General features: G+C 36.8%; 2 protein-coding genes across 6 annotated transcripts in view; one reads left to right on the top strand and one right to left on the bottom strand.

Annotated features, from left to right (window-relative positions):
* Window positions 1-8,710, bottom strand: part of jam3b (junctional adhesion molecule 3b) — a 74,114-nt gene extending 65,404 nt beyond the window's left edge. The window contains exon 1 of the mRNA XM_065286960.2: window positions 8,499-8,710. The gene's annotated coding sequence lies outside the window, so the exon portion shown is untranslated. The remainder of the gene's footprint in view (window positions 1-8,498) is intronic.
* Window positions 8,711-15,467: 6,757 nt separating this feature from the next.
* The window catches only part of igsf9bb (immunoglobulin superfamily, member 9Bb), a 113,811-nt gene continuing 107,163 nt past the window's right edge, over window positions 15,468-22,115 (top strand). For all 5 annotated transcript variants that reach the window (XM_065286957.1, XM_065286955.1, XM_065286956.1 and 2 more), the window contains exon 1: window positions 15,468-15,780. In XM_065286957.1, coding sequence (XP_065143029.1) covers window positions 15,717-15,780 — 64 coding nt within the window. In that variant the 5' untranslated portion in view covers window positions 15,468-15,716. The remainder of the gene's footprint in view (window positions 15,781-22,115) is intronic.

Below are 22,115 nucleotides of genomic sequence, written 5' to 3'. Positions count from 1 at the left end.
ACCTTTGAGGTATCAGTATGTACAAAAAGTATACAAAATGTATACAAAAGTGTACTTTTTGAAAAGGTACCGCCCCAGTGACAACTTTTGTACCTTATTTTTTTCTGCAAAGTATTAAAACAAGCAACCTCACCACTAAATCTAATGTTAAGGGGCCAAAACAGATTATCCAGAATTCAGTCAACTCAAGTCTGAGTCAAGACCAAAACCAGAGATCAAGCGTCGACTCTGAGATAAAGCTCTTGACTCATACTCTACACTCGATCTCTGGTCTTGGTCTTGACTCGGACTCGAGTCGACTGCAACACTGTGAGCCATAAAAATATTAAGAGTGAAATATTCTTACAGAAAATTATGATCATTAAAAAAACTTATTTATATACATTTTGCTAACAGAACATTCCTAACTATCGACACACAAATGATATACAGTAGTGCTTTTTGGGAAAAGAAAAAGTGAATCAAGTAAAATATTACTGAGCTTTTCATTTTCCTTAAATACATAAATAAAGAAATCAGCAAAAAATGAATGGCATGCACAGCAATGCTGAAACAGCAAGAATTTAACTTGACTTTTATAAGGTTTTAAAGAGAAATAATGCCAAATCATTCTCTAAATGCAACGCACTTGATCAAGCTATGCAGTCTGGTTGTTGAGCATTATTAAAGACTTTAAAAGTTGTCTGCCTAAAGGACAGTGCAGTTCAATTACATAGTTCAGTGGCCCACAACGAACAAACCAGTTCAACCTAAGTGACGGAGCTGGCTTTAGATAGAGCTAAAAATCATGCTGTTGCATTTCTTGGGTTTTCATTCTCATTCCTCTATCTCAATTGGTAGAGCACATAGTTAAAGTTCATAAGGTTCAATCCAAAGGAATACACTGATAAAACTGGTAAAGCTTGAATGCCCAAATACATACAGTATGTGACATGTGTCAACTACATAAACCAACTTTCTCTGTTTACAATCATTCTCATAAAAATTTAAAGTGCACTTATTTCATTGCTAAAAACAACATTTTGTGTATTTGGTAAAATACAATGTGGTCGCGTGGTTTATGGTTAAAAAAACACATTGGGCCCTATTTTAACGATGTTGCTATTTTCCCGGCGGGAGAAATAACTCTTGCGCCAGGCGCAAATCAATAAGGGCTTGGTCTGAAGTAGGTTCATTATTCACAGGTGTGGTTTGGGTGTAACGTCAAATAAACCAATCAAAACGTCATTCAACATTCCCCTTAAACGCAAGTGCACAAGTTCCATGGCGGGTTGCTATTATTATGACGGATTGTACCTTTTGCATATCGTTAACATGAACTAATACACACTTACACACCAAAGGAAATGTAAAACCGTGAATCAGACCATAGTTGCTCTTTAAGTCCATACAGTCCTATTGCATTATAGTGTGGACATGTTTATGTATGAAACCGAGTGTCAGTAATGGAGGTGAACTCTGCTTAGCAGACCTCTGTCCTGTGGGATAGAGAGTCACTATAAATGTTCTGGGGTGTCACTCAGAGTTTGACTTCTGATATCTCAATAAGAGCTGAGCGCGGGGTTAACTTAACCCTTATCTTTTCATTGTCATTTCAGAAAGTGTCTCCTACACCGTTGTCTTCTTCATTCAGACAGGGACATTCTAGCACTGGGGAAGATTATATTTAGACTGTCTCACACTGTCTCTTTCTGTAATCACTAGGAGGTTTAAATCTACGAACAGTTTGTTCTCATATGTTCTCAGCTTTAGACCTTACTTTGTAAACGGTAATTACATTTTTAGTTGTTCACAACACATCTACTGTATAAGAACAAAGCTGTTTACATGTAAAGAAATGTATAGGAAAAACTAAGAACAATTACTTTTAAAAATAGCTCTTCCTTAGCTCCAACCCCAATCAAACACATGTAAACCAGCTAATTGAGGTGTTCAGGGTTGATTGGTAATTACAGACAGGTGTGTTGGAGCTGAAGTCTGCAGGATGTTAGCTCACCTGGAGCAGGGTTGGAGACACACCGCAAAGAACACATTTAGAAACTTTATTTTACAACATTTTAAGTCACTCAGAAAACTATCCAATCAGAAACACACTTTTCATGTGAGTCACTTTGCATATTTAGGTTTTCCATACTGCCTCAAATAAATCTGGGACTTTAGCAAAATATTTTAATCCCTCACAGCACCTCTTAAACTTTTATCGAACTTTGCGTACAGTTTTTGAATTTGAGTTTTTTTTTATAGTCAACAAAATATTTGGAGACTAGTGGTTATATCACGATTTTGAGAGTGACACATTCACAGCACAGTCTGTCAACAGTATGTCAACCACACATGCTGTGCCTGGCTCCATTAACCTTTAACTCAATCACGAGCGTGGGATCGACACTCGCACCTCAGACCTGACAGTAAACACACAGTTCTTCAATCAACTGACAAAAAAAATCCTAATGTCATATTCATGAATATCAGCTGACGTCACTCACATCTCAAACTTGTCTTCTGCCATTTTGAGTACCTGAAGTGGTTGCAAAAGAACTAGAAGCTGTTTCAATATGAGCATCGCTATTTTTACAACACTAAGAAGGCTCGACACAACACAATACTTTGCTGGAAGTATCACCTATGTCTCTACATGTGAACTCAAGCATTGAGAACATTGTTTGTGTACGTAGAGTTTACTAAAAAGAAAGTTTTGAACAACTGACTTTGGTTGTTTTGGTGTCCGCTTGCCGCCATCTTGCCAGTCAAGATGTATCGATCTCCAAATTAGACGTAAGGAGGGAGGAAAGTAAAGATTGATAGCTCCTAAAGCATAGTTCTGTAAACGCACAGATAATTCGTTGTTTTATCGCAAGTGAAAAACAATATTGACCTTCTAGTTGAAAAAGGAGCCTTATATGAGATTCATTTATTCGCATTCGGAAATCGATTCTTTATGTGACCATTCTTTTTAGTAAACTCTGTCAACACAAACAACGTTCTCAATGCTTGCGTTCATGTTATCCAGGTGATACTTTGAGCAAAGTTTCATGTTGTGTCGAGCCTTCTTAGTGTTGTAAAATAGTTTTAGTTTGGTAGCAGCGGTCAGCAGCTGGCAGAACGCATCAGGGATCGAGTAGGCATCACGCCCTAACCAAGATATTTTTTTTTTAAAGTAGCGTTTCTTTTCATGACAGTCGAGGTGCGAAATGTTGTCTTTCATAGCCATTTCCTGTATCCATAAAAATCATAGACAGTAAAAGATAAGTAAATCCGTAAATTGTAGCAAGCTAGCCAATGCTTTTCAGTATAGCCTACTGGTACTCGGTAGGTCCATAAGATGGCGGCAGGCAACTGAAATGACGTAAAAGGTCACATGACTGATATTCATGAATAGCACTTAATAATAAAGTTTGACAAGATGTTTTCATCTTTCTCTGACATGCTGAAACTTGATGACTCTTAAGCTGAGGTTTTACCAGCCTGACCAAACCGGAATTCGTTTGGGAATTTGAGTTGGCTCATTAATAAAAAAACATAAGACTATTCAAACTAAATCAACTATTAAAAACAACAATTAAACTCCAAATCGTACAAAAACGTACAAGTGTCGTCAAACTAATTAATACAAATTAGTCATCTTGTAAAATGCATACGAATTGCAATGAGATTACATTGGTTATACAGTATGATGGGTAGTCAATCACAGAATGAAGGGGGTAGAGAAATAGGCAACCAATACCTCTAAATACATAAATAATATGATTACGTAAATTTTTTTTTTCATTTCATAAAGAGTAATCTCTTTGACTGTGAAGTCTTGAATTATGCATGCAATAGCTCTTATGAAATTGTACTTAGAGAGTGTGAAGTTGTTTTTATATTATAAATCAAAATATTTTGTTTTGTTTGTCGTTATTTATTGTGCATTCATCATTTATAGAAGGACTCTGAAGTCTAGGGGGCAGTTTTCCAAGCCGGGTTTAGGTGAGGCTCTAGTTATATTAGCCCATTAGGTAGTTTTTACAAACATAAAACAATACTGCTGTGCATCTAAAGAGACAAAATAATGCCACTGATATGTTAATATATATATAGCATATATAGCTCAAACATGCATTTTGGTCTGGGACTAGGATAAGCCCTGTCTGGAAAACCACCCATCTCATAAAATAATTGCATATTTGTATATGGCTGTTATTGACACGTGTCAACAAGTAAACCCACTCCTATCCCCTCCCCAACAAAACATCAGCAATGCTCAGAGCCTTTTGAAATCTCAGAGCAAAATATCACTTTGAACACAGTAATTAAAAATTTATCTATTCTAGAAACTGTAAATTGCAGAAACAAGAGTGTTTGTGTTCCTCTGAGGATCAATGAGATGAGAGACACAATTTCAATATCTTAAAATAACAACTGGAAGGAGGACAGGCAGAGTTGAGTTTGATGAAACACTTGCTTTAGGAAACAGTGATAAACAGAAACAATGAAAAGACTGGCACAAAATAATCATATGGAAATTAACCTATTAATCCTATAAAATCACAGCTCTTTTAGATGGTGCTTCCAAAAGTATACATTTATTTATTGGCCAAATTATTTGCTTGGTCTGTAATTGTTTTTGCCTTTACGCTGTCAGAAATATTGTCAAAATATATACTCCAGCTGTTGCTGAGCCTTTCCCCTTTCAAAAAGTGTAGCTTTAGTTGTTATTAGTACCTCAAGGATACATTTTTAGTATCTCAAAGGTAACCTGTATATTGTATTGGTACATACATAAAGATACATATAAGGACCTCTATAAAGGGTACTGCCACAGTGACAGCTGGCCAACATTTGACCAACTTTTCTATGTCAAACGTACAGTGAGGCCCAAAAGGGAAACTATACCGAAAATTTGGGTGTGTGTTAATTTAAACCAAGAAATTAACACTGTGACAAAGATTTGTTGGTTCAACTTAAAAAGTAAGTTATCTGGTTGCCTTTTGAGTTCATGCAACTTAAAAATATTACTTGACTCAAAAAAGGGTATGGTGTCAACAAAATTTTTTAGGTTTAATTAACTCAAACCATTTTTTTTAAATGAATGTTTGTAACATTAATGATTAAAATATATTAAAAATGTATTTCTTGCCTCCATGAATTCTCTTTTTAACATTATAATCATAAATTAAAGTTGTAAACTTATAGACAGCCAAAGCGTGTGCTATCAGAGCAAAGGGTTTAAGTTTGTAACAGAAAATTGTGTTTTTCATCTTGTCACTTTCTTGGTGTATAGAAAACATGTTTTTACCAAAATTAGTCAAAATCGATTTATTGCATTTTGGAACCAACCTATATATATATATATATATATATATATATATATATATATTTATATATATATTTATATATATATATATATATATATATATATATATATGGTTTTTACAGTGTATTTAGGCATCATCCTTACTAAAAGTAGGATAATAACTATGGCAAAAAAGCAGATTGACACAAAGGACAGTGGTGGGATCGGGGGTTGTAGGTGAATCACTATGAAATGATTTAGTAATGATTTAGTGGAGAACAGCATGTACAATACATGTGATGAATTCTTTTATTTTCAGAATAAGGGGGAGTGAGTCTTATTGTTGATGTGAAAGGACTATTGTAGTATTAACATGTGTGATGCTGTCAACTGTTGAATAAGATGTTATTTGATATAAACTTATATATTTAAAGAGCCAATCATATAACAATAACAAGCATTCCAGCTTGATTCTGTTTATTTAGCTATAAGTCTCAAGCCATTTCAGCCTGGCTTACTCTTTTTGAGTTTCTTCTCATTAATATTTTTCTAAGACATCAAAGACCCTTTCAAGACATCAATAATTTTATACATCCTCTGCTGGTGATGGATTGCAATTACAATGACCACAAGAAAAAGAATGAACCTCCAATATAATATGGTCTTCTCATTGTAAAAAATAAAAAGTTGTTCAACTAAACAAAGTAAGTTATCGGTTGCCTTAAAATTGATAAAATATTAGTTGACACAACATTTTGAGTTAACTAATATTTTAAAGTTGAATTTACTAAACAATTTAAGGCAACAAGGTAATTTACCTTTTAAGCTGAACCAACAAATCTTTTTTTACAGTAAAGATACCTTTAATATGTTTTCATCTATGAATAATCTTTAATTATTTGACCAAACTGAACTTATACTTTTGAGTGAGTATTCAAGACAGTATCAGACACTTGAGAAACCTGTGCCCGAGGTCGAAGTGCTGCAAACTAGTGCCTCATCCCTGTTTGGATCCCAAGGAATGAATGGGGTAAATTAGGCTAAATGCTAACACATTCACAAAGCGCTGTACAAAGATGAAGTGAACGCATTGAAAAAAGATAGGTATGTATTAATTTGTATAAGTTGAGGAAAGAACATAGTAAAATATTGATAAACGGAGGTGTTTCCTTTAACATCCATTGAAGTACTATGAAAATGTTCTCACTTCGTATTAGATGACTTTAACCATGTACTTACATAAGAAAAACCTTGTTGTTCATGTTAGGTTTAGGGGTGAGTTAAGGGTTAGGGTCAAGGGTGTACATACATGTGTTCCTGTATGGCTCAGTGTTAGAGCATTGCAATAGCAGCTCAAAAGCTCATGGGTTCAAACCGAGGGAACACACATACTGATAAAAATGTATATCTGTGTAAATGTAAAGTCGCTTTGGATGAAAGAGTTTGCCAAATGCATAAATATAAATGTATACTTTAAACTTAATATAATAATGCATGCAAAAAATTGTTATACATAAAATTGTATGCATTTTTTTAATGAAAATATAGAAGTTAAATACACTTAAAGCAACACTAAAGAGTTTTTTTTTACCTTAAAATAACGTTTCCAAAAAAGTTTCAGTGGTTCATCCACTGGAAACAGGATGAACGGCACTTTCACATTCGCTTTGCAGCCCTCTATCGGCCAAAAACCGCACTAAAGAAGTTTCCAACCGTCGGGTCGGGGTCCTGTAGTTCGAGTGAAAACTACAAAAACTTGCTTTACGGCAGACCTACAATTCAATCAGAGCCAGCTATGCTGCAGTATTTACGACAGTGGTAATGGACAATTACGCTTCTAACCTGTAGGGGGAGCAAAGAGCAAAAAGTCTTTAGTGTTGCTTTATTATAAAGTGAATGAAAACATACCAAAACCTAAAACCTCAAATCAATCAAGCTAATGCACTTTCCAAAGGAAGGAAATCAGATACACAATGTTTTTCCAATTGATAGATGAATTGATAGCTTTGGCTTAAACACATACTGATCTCTGCCACTAAAATGATCAGATTAGAGCTTGACGAGTCGACCATAATTCTGTATGTATGCTGACTGGTGCTCTGTTACAACAAACTTTTTTTTATATGACCTACCCTAATTATATTTGACAGCAGAACAACTCAGGGCAATGTGTTCTGTCTAATGTTTTTGTCTAAAATGAATAAAGTAAAAAGTGCTAACTATTCGCCAGGGTAAAATTATTCATGAACTGGACATATTTGGTACCTATCTACAGTAGTGCATTTCAACTAATTCAATTGTCCTGCCCTATTTTCAATAGTTTATTATTAAGGTAATCTTACTGCATCATACAGTAGACCCATGACAATGATTCCAATGCAGCAGGAGAGGAAATTTCCAGCTTTCTCTTTAAGTGACACATTGTATGATTTTTATGAATAAAATACTATCACACTGTGCAAACAAAGGAGTCATTTTACTTTTGGTTATTACATACATACTGTATTTTTCTGCCTCTCTCTCTCTCACACACTTCCTCTCTTTTTTCTCCTCTCAATACTACTCAGACCTCTTTGATACTGGCTCAGCAGTTTCTTGCTTCTAAATAAAAACCAATTAGTCTTGGCACCTACATTAAAGGCCAGAGGAACCACCAATTCATCTTAAGAGGCTGACACCTCTATTGAGGTGCTGTAAGACAACAAGAAAAACATGAGGATGCCTGTAAGGTGCCAGAGGTGGACAGCTAAAATGGGAAGCAGAGGTAACTCCGTTTGCCTACAGAGAAAACCACAATAAAATCCTTTCAAAGAAGTCATGTAAGGCCTATTCACTTTACCTCACCTCACCGGAGTTTAGTACAAAATCAACACTGTTGATTTAGTGATTCAACAACAATTTGTTTTACATTTTAGCATCAAAACTATAACCAAGGTAAAATGTTAGATCCTGAGATTTTTCAGTTATGTATGAGAATGCATTTATAATAGTTTAATGGCATGATACCACACTGGCTACATAACTGCACTCTTTTCTTGTGATGAATATATCCAGATGGCAACCTGACCAGCCCCTCATATGTATTTTTCAGCCATTACAAACATTCTTTAAACCAACAGGCATTCAAGATGTTTCTGCACGTGCAAGATCTACACATTCACCCTCCGGTAGTAATACAGTATGAGCATGCAATATGTAAGCGTGCTACATTTAGTGTACTCACCCGTGAATTACAAGTCGCTCTCCATCTTTGCACAACCCTTAAAAGTGCTTTTCTATTCCATGAGGAACATGTTATAGCCATACGCCATCCAAAGTACAGCTAAGAGCATTCATAGAAGGAAATACTTGTGTGCTGTTGTACCATTGGCATGTGAAGCATGCATCACAGCTGTAGATGCCATGTCCTTTCAAGCTGTACCAGCCTGAAAATACAAAAAATACAGTTAGTGTTATCACAACTGTCTGAACTTGAACTGAATATGTTACAATGAATTGTAACTAGTATAGGGGTCTCCAACGTGGTGCCCCCAGGTTGCCCGCCCCGCACAGAGTCTGTGAGGTGCCCGCCAAAGCACATTCTATTAATTGTCTCAATTGTAATATTTATTTTTTATATTAGCTGGGCTTGGTTTACTTGAGAAGACTATATCAAAAAGTAGCCCTCCAGATTGTTTATCCATTATGGTAGCCCTTGCTCACAAAACAGTTGGAGACCCCTGAACTAGTATATACTAGTATATATTGTTTTTACATTCTTTAGTGGTCTATTCCAGCAAAATATCCCCAACTTCTGTCTCTAAAGGTGACCACAAGGTTCATAAAATGTTGTTTAAACCAAACATAATGGGTTTTTTCTCTTTCGTATTAAAATTCCAGCCTCTCATATGTATGAAAAATGCATAAAAATTGACTTTTTGCTGAAATACAAAGACATTAATCAAGCACATCTTCTTTGTTTTTGTTCCACTACTATGTAGAACAGATGTCTGAATTTTAAACATTATGAACACTCTCCCCATAATGGCCGAATATGAATTACACACCAGAGCTGTGGGGAGCAAATGACGTCTATATATTTAAAGTGACAGCGCCACATTACTGCACTGACCTTGAATTATGTACACAATTAGAGTTTGTTTTCACTAAAGTAAAATCTTATATGCTGGTGGTGACAAACAGCGGCAAGCTGACTTCATGACCCAGTAATGACCCAACATATTGATCATGGGGACATTTTGTGCACAAGTATTACCAGTAACCATGGTTAAAGTGCTGTCAAAATGGTGTGAGAGAGCTGATGCATTTGAGTTGGACTGGTGTATATCACAGGCAGTACAGTAGGTCCACATGACCTACTTTCCATTTCCATGCCACATAATGGCATCTTTGCCAAGCTTCCCATGGGTACAGGGGTGAAGCACTGGCAGCCTGTTGTATGCAATTATTTGCTCAACACTGACCAGAACAAACAGGGATGACTTTGTCTTGTTCATTTATAAACTGATTTTACTGCCAAGTTTTGCAAGTGGGAATTCAAACCATACCACAAAAAATGGTCTCTAGCTGTCACTGAGACTACTGAGGGTACTCCTTTATAAAGGTCCTAATATGTACCATTTAGGTGAATATGTATTTACTACCAATATGCACCTCTTGAGGTACTAATACCTGTATGAACTCTTTAGATGCAGAGGTGTACTTCTATAGGGTACTGCCCAGTGACAGCTAGGGACCATTTTTGGTGGTATGGTTTGAATTCACACTTCCAAATGGTATGCCAAAACGTGGCAGTAGAATCACTTTTCTTTTAAAAATATGATTCAATTAAGAACCTCTAACGTCTGCAAGACCCTTAATGTCTCACAAGGTAAGAAAATGGGAACCAGTCTGGTTCTTCTATAGCAGGGGTACCCAAACACTGTCTTGGAGGACCAGTATCCCCTTAACAGCTTGGGCACCCCTTCAATTGCATCGCTGTGTGAAGAATGCTTTGTGTACAGAATGCTACAGTAAATACCAACCAGGTCGTTTACTGTATATGCAGTATTTGGAAACATAAATTTCAAATCACTACATATAAAAAATCACTACAAATGCTTTATAAGTGTATTATGTGCACTTTCATCATACAAGATGATGTGCAGTATAAGAAATCACTGAACATTATGCTGGTATGTGGAGAATTGTACCGCCACTTGAGTCCTATGAGCATAGATTCTAAAGAAGGAACAGGATGATCAATAGTGCCCTCCCCATACGTGGTGCATTTCGTCAATACAGCCCTGATATGGGTCTAAGAGATGCGATAAACTCTACAGTTCTGCATTACTATGCCTTTTTCAGTGATAAGATCATTTTGATTTGTTACTTAATGAGATCCATTGGATAAAGCGTGTAATTCAAGCTGAATCTAATGCAATCTTGCTTTACCGCTTTCTTGTTTCCTTTACTGTTGTTTGTTTCTGGCATGCCTCATTTGCTATTGCCTCTTTTCTAGCAGTTTTTGTGGATACAGCAGTGATTACCGTTTCATTATTGCTTTGAGGTCAAATTCAGCTCAACCGAAAATGGACACCATGACAATGAGAGTAGCAGCGGGGTTTAACTCCTGGAAAGAGTGAAAGTGACATAGTGGCCAATGTATGTGACCTCTGCATTTAACCCATTCCAGTGAGTAGTAAACACACGCACTGCAGGTCGTGAATACGGAGTGGGCAGCGCCCAGGGAGCAATTGGGGGAAATATGCTTTGTTCAAGGACACAGAAAAATTACTAATGTAATCTCATTTAATTTAATATACAAATGAAAAACAAAATAAGAACCTGTTTGTCTTTCTAACCTAGGAATCGATAGCATTGACAAGCTGAGTTGCTTTAGATCAATTGCAATTACTTCTTAAGAAAACCACAGGGATGGTGAAATGAATGCAACATCAGAGTAGATAAATGGTTTAAGACTAACAAAACCTTTAAAAAGGACAGAACAAATGGTGCCCATTTATATTAAAGACGTGAGCTATTACATTGAATAACACAATTTAAGTAGAAAAGAAAATGAGAGACATTATTGACTATTTGGTAGCAGGTGACCACTGAACATAAACCTACTGTATAGCAGCTACAGTATTAAAAAATAATGAATTAAATGCATTTAAGATGCAATCATGTATAAAAACATCTAGCCACATTAGATAGTGTTGCAAAAAGCTTTTATCTGTTGTCTTTGTGTCTCTTATGGTACCAGAGAGCCTGGACACAGCTGATTTGCATCCTTACATTTGTCAAGTCAACAGTGGTTAACATTTCATGAAATGGCAAATGTGCCCTAAGCACAAAGAAGTGGCAAACTACAATGCAAGGCATCTGCTGTCCTTATGATATATGCAAATGTTCTAATGGAGCAGAAAAACACCAAAGTCCTATTTAATGTCCCTTGTGGATACATGAGAAAAGTTTAAAGCGTTTTACAACTCAGAGCAACTACAGTTTCATCCCCTAAGGACCTAATTTATGATGCATGTACATATAGTATGGGTTTCGAGTGGTTCTGACTTTTAGCTTAGTATTACAATTTATCCTCTAAATTCACCGTTTTTAAAGGTTAAAACCAAAATTAGAATAAAAATGGTAGGGCAAAAGACAGAAAAGGCAAATCTGTTTAATCTTTAAAAGTCTATTTCTGTGCTCACTTGATTAAGAAGCAGATTCCATTTTAATTGTGCTTTGTAAAGCCTAGATTATTTAACACATTTTTAGTTAATAGTTTTGTAGTTTACAAGTTTTGTACGTTTGGTCAGTTTGCATGAAAAATACATGAAGAGATAAGATGCAAAAGCCGCTAAATGCCACCTCCGTCAAAAATCACACAATGATATTGACTGAATGCTCTTAGGATTATACATTCAAATACTTTTGCTTTAAATCCACTTTTTCCCAACCATTCAGAAATTCTACTTTGTTGGCAGAATCCATTAAACGCCACAACAAATTTTCAGCAAAGTCCTCTAGGTGCACAAAAGAAGCCGTACGTCACGCTGCAAGAGTATTTTACTCAGTTAAATGAGGTTTATAAAATGTATTAGGGTATTTATTGAATATTTGAGCCTTTACATTTATTAACTCTTTCCCTGCCAAACTTAGAGCAAACAGTTCAAACTTTGTGTATGTTTTGATCATTGCTCTAAATATGATCTCTGTCAAAAGTCCTTCACAAAAATTGAATTATTTCAGCTTTTTGCTCAAAATGTGGTATTTTTGAAGAAACCTACCCATATTTGAGAGGTGATCAAAAGAGAACAAATGAAGGTAGGATGAAACATGTTTTTTTTTTTTTGAAAGCAGAGAGTCTTTCATTTAATATTTTGTATGTTTATATAAGAAGAACATTTTCTGGAAGGCATTAAACTTTTGGGAAAATCATAAAAAATGCTGGCGCTGGCTGGCAACTTATTTTAAAAACGCTGGTGGGGTAAGAGTTAAAAAAAGACTGTGAAGAGACTTTTTCTAGAAGTGGAGATTTTTGTATTTAGAGGGTTTTGCAGCGAAAGACATTACATTTTGTTAAATACCAATGAAATGACTTTTGTGAAAAAAGTGAAAGTACTAACCCTTAGCATAACAGTCTGATAAAAATTCTCATTTACAAGAAAACATCTCAGACACACATAAAGAGTTTTGCATCAAAGCTCTTCACATGGATTTCTGCAGCAGTGCTTTTACATGTACTTAAGGCTGTAGGACATGATAAAAAGCTAAGAAAAACTGGGATAGACCACTGTGATAGACTACAGTAAAACATCTATATCTAGAAGAAAGACCAGGTTCTATAATTAGGCTGATATTAGTCTATGAGATCTATTTAGAGGCTCTGGAGCTCCTGGTTTGCCCACATTACAACACAGACTGAATGAGTGGGATGAACTGAAAGGAAGAGACATTCTCTAAATCATCTTTCTCCAACATCGGAAAGGCATACATAGATCAGGCGTAGGCTAGAAATGAGTTAATAAAAAGTTTAAAAGTTAATAAACCAAAGTTTAAAAATAATAAAAAAAATGAATACTCATTCACATTATGGCAAATGCTTCTCTAAATCCAAAAAGGGATTTACAGTACAGTGGATGAAATTTTTTCAATACTTATCATCTTGTGTGTTCCCTGGAAACTGGATCTTGGCTCTTGGTACCATAATGAGCTTCAGGAACTTTACATTTCGACACTGTATACACAAACTTGCATACTGAAACAGACAAGAGAAATGCTTTAAGAATTCATCAAGCTGATAATGTGAAAAGGAATTTTTTAAGCATCTGGAAGTGTGTGCCATTATATGTGGCTACCAAAGCTGATATAATAATAGCCATTTCTGAAAGATTTCCTAAAAGGAGGGGGTCTGTGGAGGTACAGTGGAAGTCCTTGTATGGGCAGCGAAAACAAGCCTATCAATGTCAGAACCGCAGGCGGTAAGTAAAACTGCATCAAATGTGTTTTGATGTCAATCCACGTGTAAGAGCATTGAATGTTAACAACACGAAAATATAGTTAATCAAAAGTTATCTAGGAATAAGGCAATGATGTATTGTGTATGTTGCATGCTCATGACTCGCTCCGCCCATGATACACCTCGAGCAGCTTGGCTGTTTTCGGAAAGAAGCAGTACAGCTTATCTTTCTTTTATGAATCTGACAAAACTAAAGACTCTTTGGTGATATGAACGATGCAATAGGTACCCAAGGTTAACATTGGATTGGCAGAAACTGTGCGTTATGTGACCTTTAAAAGTTGTCCTTCATTATGACATCATCAGTTAACAGTGCTTTTTCTCAAATCTCCTCTTTGATATTAGTCATAGACAACACTTTCAGTTGGTTAAGCATAGGGCCTCTGATTTTTACTGATGAAGGCCTAAAATGCATTCTGATTAGAATGCTTCTTTGCTGAAAGTCTGAGAAAAATCAGTAAAAAAGCCTAGAGGACTAAGCTACCATAAACTCTTCTGAGTGGATGGTACTTTTAAAGACTATACACATTGGCAGAACACCAGAATTGCCATTAAAGCATTGGCTGAAACTGACTGTATAGCAAAATTCAGCCCTTAAAATGAAAGCAAGATGCATCATGTGAGTTTACAGCTGTCCGTCTTAAACTCTTTGTGGAGGTTAAAACTAAATATTTAAATTTAGCACAGTTCATCACAGATGTTGAATGAATATCAATTGTATGCCTTAACACACTTGCAGTATAGCTCTATAGGATTCAGCATAAAGATACTCTTTATGTCTTTATAACAACTAATTCTATTTTAACAATAAAGAAAAGCAAACAAAAAAAGCAAAAAATAAAATAAAAAATAAAGAAAATTTTGTCCAAATTTTTAGCACAAGATAGTTTTTTACAGACCCTATCTGCCTTAAAAAGTGCAGCTTTGTTCGTTGCCTTGATGTAATATCCACTAAAACAGAAAGTTAAGGTGGGATATATTGAGTGGCCCCTCCTCCTGTGATAATAAATATTTAATTTCATGGGGTCTTTAAGAAAGCCTCAAATGCTCACTAATTGCTGTCAGTACATACATAAAAAATTGTTTAATCTCTGTCGTAATTAGTTAATAATGACAGAACTATTAACTATTCCTTTTATATTATAATATTGCATACATTTAAAATAGAAAAGTAAAACCATATGCATACTGAAATCTTTATTTGAGTCATATCACCAGTGCTGAAGATTTGGTTAAACAATGTTACATCACTATGAGCTACCTCAAAATGTAGTGTGCCTCCAGTTTCATGAACATATAGTGCAATCGATGGGATGAACAGAGAATGACGCATACAGGTTAAGGACGCAGTTTTTGGATTTTCTCCCCCCCACACACGAAAATCTGACGTCTACCCCTCCGCATCTTTAACGTGACCAACCCACGAAGCTATCTAACTGAAATATATCTCTATATGCATCCGACAGGCTGCTTTCGACTCGTTAACACGACATTCGCCTTTGCGCATGATACTGCGGCTCCGAAGCTACACCACGCTCCAACTCACCTTGAAACGCGGACCTCTCACTTTTACGTCCAGAGCGACAGAGAGGCGACCAATCCCCGCCCCGGAGCTTCCCCCGCCGACCAATGACATTTTAGCGGGGGCGGAGCCGACAGCTAAATTGTCACGCTTGGTTTCACGCCGACAGTGCTATCAAGCCGCGTCTGGCTGCTTCGCGCTGGTGCAGGTGCTCTATTTCATCGAGAGAGGATGCGAAAGGAAAGAAGGGGAGGGAAAGAATGAAGGGAAACGTCGGAGAAAAGTATGCAGGGCATGCGTTAAAGGGTTTCAGCAACAGACAGTCTGTCTAACGTCCAGGGGCTCGGCTGAGAATGATTTATTGAAAGGGGCACTTTGAGATATGATGAGGTTTCTTTCTGGTTGGCAATAGTACTATGATTTGGTATGTGGCCACTTTGATAGCAAGTGTATTCAGCACCAGAGGAACGGCTGCTCAAGGTGAGTTGAAGTGCAATGTATTTATATACAGCCTTAAGTTTGCTTGGCTATTGACTTTGCTTTAGTCACTTGATATTTTTTGCCACTGATGAGGGCACTGATTTTATTCTTTCATTTTTAAATGCATTTATGTCTTAAGATCGTGTTGAATATTGTAAAGTTAAGAATATAGCATTTTCAGCTGGGGACTTTTTTCTTAATAATGATTATATTTAGTCATGTTTATACATAACTCTGTTTATTTGCTTTGTCATTGGCAAGTGGCATTTATTGAAGTGTGTGTGTGTTTCATAAAGTCAGGCTTGCAGATCTGGAGTGATTTAGCTGTTGCTTTTTTGCTTTGTTGCTGTCAATTTCACATTCACCTGTTATTTAATTACATGTTCAACTTTAGGCACGTTAAATTCATATCAAATTGAGGTTTTTACATTAAGCATCCATGCATGAATCAGGAAGCATGCTTTAATAACACATTTAAAAGTACTTTAACCTGGTTTATATATACAATTGTTATTGTGCTCAGTAGTGTTTGTTTTATTTCCATCTTTTTGGTGCTGAATGTTGTTTAATTAATTTACTTTTTGAATGTGCTGTCATTCTGAACCCCCCTTAGATGGCTTTAGCATTTTAAATGCGAGACACCTTTAAATAATCCCTCATTCCTGTAATTCAAGATTTTAGGGCTAGTTTGAATATTATGATAGCAAAGAGTAGTGTCTTTCGATTTCAAATGTTAGGTTTATGGACTCACATAGCCCCTGCAATTTCGAACACGACCACTAGAGGGCTGTCAACTGTTAACGTGGAGCATCTAATCTTGGGTCACGTTTAAGATTCACTATTAAAAATAGTACTTCCATGTACACGTAAATAATTTAAAAACTCCCATGCCAAGAGTGAAATCATACCTGGGATGATTTGAAATACCTACAGCTTTTTCTCCTTTATTTTGCATCAAAAGCACAAGATGATCATTTCATCTTGGCTAAACTTAAGTTTATTCTTAGAGACGATGAGAAATCGTTCATCACACTGTTCTGACTCTGCACTTTCCTACGTAAGTTCAGTGTCTCCCTCCTGTGTGTCAGAGCCACGCTGCATTATCCCAGTCCCGCCGCAGCCCCCTCCCTGCCACCACCTTCCCGTCTCAAGCTGTCAGCTGGCAAACAGGCCCGCTATCACCAGCTACAGACCTGGCCAGGTGCCAGATCTCAGCTTTATCTAAACAGAGGACTCGGAGGCAGCCTCTTCAGAGAGCCATGAGCTGATGGGTTGCTCCGGGTAGACCCTCAAGGCTCAATGCAAGCAGACTGCGCTGAACTCAGTGAGACCCCTAGCAGTCCACCTGGGTGTCAGGCCATCTACTTGATATGAGCAACATCTGTCCCTTATAAATGAATCTTGCCAAATCGACATGTCTGGTGTTTGTCATTTTGGCAGGCACTCAAATTGATCTTATCTTGCTGCCCGGTTGATTTTAAATGAAGGGACTGTCTGGTTTCACACTGGTAGAAAGGTAACAAGAAGAAAGTGAAACAATGTGTGTTTTATTTAAATCACTCTTTCAAACAGCATATTCAGTCTGTAGTCACCCACTGAACAGCATGCACAGGATTGTGGGATATCATAGGGAGTGAACAGTGAAGGATAAGTTTATTCAGCCTTAAACCGGATAAAGGCATCTTGCTAGACAGGAAGTCTCCATGGACTAGCTGTGATTTGAGTTGATGTGGCTGTATGTGAAATGATGTTGATCTGTTTCAGCAGTTAGCACCTGCTAGCAGACTAGATGCTACTGGGTTTTTACCCTTAAGGCAACACAGGCAAAAGCTCCTGGTCAGGAGGGTACTGCTGGCTCTGGAATCTGTCCCTTAAATTATACTGTATATAAAGTATACTGTATGAAGAGCTCAGATGCAAAAACCGCTAAACACCACCATAAAAAAATAGATGATGATTTTGACCAAATGCTCTCGGCACGTATTATACGTTCGTCAAATACTTTCACTGCAAATCCGCCCTGGCCTCAGGGCATTCAGAAATACTGGTTTGTTGGCAAAAAACATTTTGTTGGCCAAACGACACAACTTTTTTTCAGCAAAGTTCTCTAAGTTACACGGAAGAAGAATTGGATGAACAATGGCATGTATGCCGCATATGTCAAGTATTAAGCTTTCTTTACGCGGTTAAAGGAGATTTACCGAAAATATTGGGATATGGACCAAATTTTTGAGATAAAAGACAGTAAAGAGAGACTGGAGAGTTTTGCTTGTATAGAGGGTTTTGCCGTAAAAGTCAAAATTTGTGACCAAAGTGACATTTGTGAAAATAAGGCATTTCAATTACTTACTAATAACTTTTTCATTGCCATTAAAGTAAAATTACTGAACTGAAATTATATAAGAGCCTGATCAGGGTTTCCTGCAGAAAATGTGTTGGTTAAGGTGGTAGGGTTGTGCCCGTGGGCGGGCCGGGGGCGTGGCAATCAAAGGGGCGTACGCATCATGATGAAAATATTTTTATTTAAAACACTCAAATTAAACTCAATTTTGAAGAAACTATGACAGAAAATGAACACATACTACATTATTAATTAATTAAATGTTTTATCAACAGGCTAGTTATCCTCCAGACAGTGACGAAGTGCCCGCTCGCGGTGTGAAGCGCGTCCACGCTATTCTACGAGATGCACTTGACAGCCTTTTGTGCAGCAAATTTTTTTTTTTGGACAACCTAGTTAAGGTGGTAGGGTATCCCAGCTTAGGTGGGCCGCCCAAACTGAAAAGTGCTGCGGGAAACCTTGCCTGATAAAAGAGCTCATGTACAAGAAAAGGTAACACTTTACTTGAAGGGGTGTTCATAACACTGACATGACACCTTCATAATCATAACATGACACGTGCCATTAACATAAAGGAGATTTTATGCACATTTATGACAACTGCCATTAAGTGTAATTTGTTTAGTTGTGTCATTTTTAATGCAAAGATGACATTGTTTGAGATGTTTTTGATATGACAACTTAACATAAACCAATACATCATAACTTGTCATAAAGCTGTCATAAACATGACATAACAGAATACCTATCAAACTTAAGAAACTATAACTTTATGGGTTAACATTACATTAAACTGTCATTAAATGCCATACAGGGCCCTATTTTAACGATCTGAAACACAAGTGCGAAGCGCAACGCGCAAGTGAGTTTGTGGGCGGATCTTGGGCGCTGTTGCTATTTTCCCAGCGTGAGAAATAACTCTTGCGACGGGCGCAAATCAATAAGGGGTTGGTCTGAAGTAGGTTCATTATTCATAGGTGTGGTTTGGGCGTAACGTCAAATAAACCAATCAGAACGCTATCCAACATTCCCTTTAAACGCAAGGGCGCAAGTTCCATGGCGGATTGCTATTATTATGACGGATTTACCAGGCGTACGCCAGGAGCGGTTTACAGCCGAGGAGACCCACGCTCTTGTAAGAGCAGTCAAAGAAAGAGAAGTTGTTTTGTATGGGGAAGGGAGAAACCCGCCCAAATCAGCGTAGGTTAAACAGGTGTGAGAGGAAATAGCCACAGTCTCATCAGCTGGCATCCCCATCGTTGCGCCAAGCGCTACAATGATGTCAGGAGACGGGGGAATCCCAAGCTTGCCAGCATAAATCGGGCATGCCGTGTAACGGGAGGTGGATCTGCCTCTACACAGACGCCAGCAGAGGACATTGCTGCGTCCACCCTCACCGCTGAAAGCCAAGAAACGCAAGCAGTCCAACCCCAAAGTAGACTTACAAATCCAGTTCACATAGATTAAGGTTTCTTATGAAAACATTTTAATTATTATTTACATAAAATAAACGTAATACAGCCACACAACAAACTTATGAAAATATTTTAATCGTTATTTGCATGAGAATTTTTAAAGCAGCCACACAATAAATAAAAACTATCACCACAATGCTCACCACTATGATTCCCCTTATCTCGTGTATTAATATTTTTAAGTGTAACAATTTATGATTTGCAAAAATAAGTGTTGCATCTCTGTAGATTAGATGCAAAGTGTATGCGCGTTGTGCACGCTATACATTATGGTCAAGCATGCGCCCTTAAAAAAACATAATGAACAACGTGCAACGCGCCACTGCCTTTAAACTTTTTTTTTCTGGTCAGTGGCGCAATTGTTTTTTGAAACTGCAAAATAGCATCAGGGATGGTTTGCGCCGGAACACGCCTCTTTTTTTGCGCTGAACCGCCCAGGGAGCGCAAGTTCATTCCCTAGTTTGCCGACGTGCGTCTGTGGAGGGAAAGACCCGCTGTGCGCCGGTGCAAAATACGAATGATACATGCGTCACTGACAAAGTCAATTGCGCTGGGTGCAAGATAGGGTGTTAATACTATGTCAAATAATTTAAAAATACCTTAACAAAATGCAACAGACACGTCAAAATATTATACTTAACTTTATGTATGTGCACAATACATAAAAAACTGAAAACTAACATAACTTATTCTTCCTCACACACAGGGTTCTGACATTTTCTGACAATTTAATTAATTTAATGCAATTAACAGTTTTAGCTGCGATATGGACCCAACACTGATTGCATGGCTTAACTCATTATTGTACTGATTTCATTTATTTGAGGTAAATCAGTCTCCAAATGCAATCAAATATAATTTTATCAATTTTAAATATTGTTATTATTACTGAATGATTGATTTTATTTGTTAACCATGGAGGAAACTTAAAAAAAAATCATTAAACTATTTGACAGAGTATAAACACTTTATGACATTTTAATGACAAATTCAATTACTGTATTATTGTAAAAAGTGGTCAGTTATGTTAGGTTGTCATAACAATTGAATGAATGACATTTAATAACAGCTGTCATAAATGTGCATAAAATCTCCTTCATGTTCATGGCATGTGTCATGTCATGATTATGAAGGTGTCATGTCAGTCTTATGAACACCCCTTTAAGTAAAGTGTTACTAAAGAAAACATCCCAAATGCTCTTTTGGGTTTTGCATCTGAGCTCTTCATATAAACTGAAATGACCCTAATATCTGACAAAATTCACATTCATAAGCATTTAAAACTTATAGTTTGTCACATGCACCAAAAAGTCTACATATTTAATGATGTCATCCTATACTTCAGCTTCTCATCAAATTTACTGTACAATACAATCAAATTCAGTAGCATCCCGCCCCCTACATTATAAAAGATGCTGAACCTGCACCTAAAATCATTGGGCCTTTATACTACGTAGTTTGTGGTAAGCACTGATCAATGGAAAGCGTGTTAGAAGAAGGCTAGTAAGAGACCTGACAGATGCTAATTTATTAAACAGGCAAAATTGGATGTGTTTTCCAACAGTCATCAATTTTCTTGTATCTTAAGATGGTTTGATCTTCATCCAAAGGTCTGATAAGTGTGTAGGCATCTTCCAGTGGAGAAATTACATTTTACAGTTTCCAAACAAAGTTGCACCATTATGTTATTTTATATTTTGTTCATCATGGTATTACAGATCGCAAAGAAAGAGGCATACATTCCATCTTATTGGTGTTCCTTGCCAATACTTTCAATGTCTTGTAATTATGATTTATAATGTCAGCTATAATCCAACCAAATCCAATCAAACATTGGATAGCAGCTGACTTGTGCTGATTATGGAAAGGTTCGTTATAACCACAGAGGGCACAGCTGAAGCAGCTCATTTCCAAATGCATTTTCTTGGCTCCAGTGATTCTGGTTGGGGGTAATGGATTGGACAATACAGAACAAATTGGAACTTACAACTATTAGGACACATATATCTTAAAGTTGGCTTGCGTTTTCAGTTAGTTTTTTGCCTATATATAGTACAGTATAGTGCAGTCAAAGACAGGATAAGAAAAATGGAATGTGGTGAAAGTGGACCAAGAATTGACATGCAGAAACCCTGAGCCATGCTAGCATGTTTTCAGTCATGCACATTTTGAGACATTGATGCACTTTATTATTTACTTGCCTTTTATTTGAATACAGCAATATTTGCAGAAACATATTTTATCATTTTAAAAACAAAAACAATGACTGTAAATGGCTTCCTATTGCAGTAGAATCTGATGTGAGTGTCTTATCTATGTCTGGAGTCAATTTCTACTTATTCAGCACTTCAAAGGCTGTTTCCTGTCTGTGATACACTTTCAGTCTGGTCTGCCACCACAGCGAATTTGAAAGCCTGTGCCCGGGAACATTTCTTATTGAAACAATGGAAGTGTTCATCTCATTCAGAAGTTTGTGAATGGAGCCTTTCAGATATAACATCCACAGATTCCGGCTTGTG

The sequence above is a fragment of the Paramisgurnus dabryanus genome, chromosome 18, assembly GCF_030506205.2.
Source record: "Paramisgurnus dabryanus chromosome 18, PD_genome_1.1, whole genome shotgun sequence".
NCBI classification, from domain to species: Eukaryota; Metazoa; Chordata; class Actinopteri; order Cypriniformes; family Cobitidae; genus Paramisgurnus; species Paramisgurnus dabryanus.
This window is presented reverse-complemented; position numbering and strand designations above follow the sequence as displayed.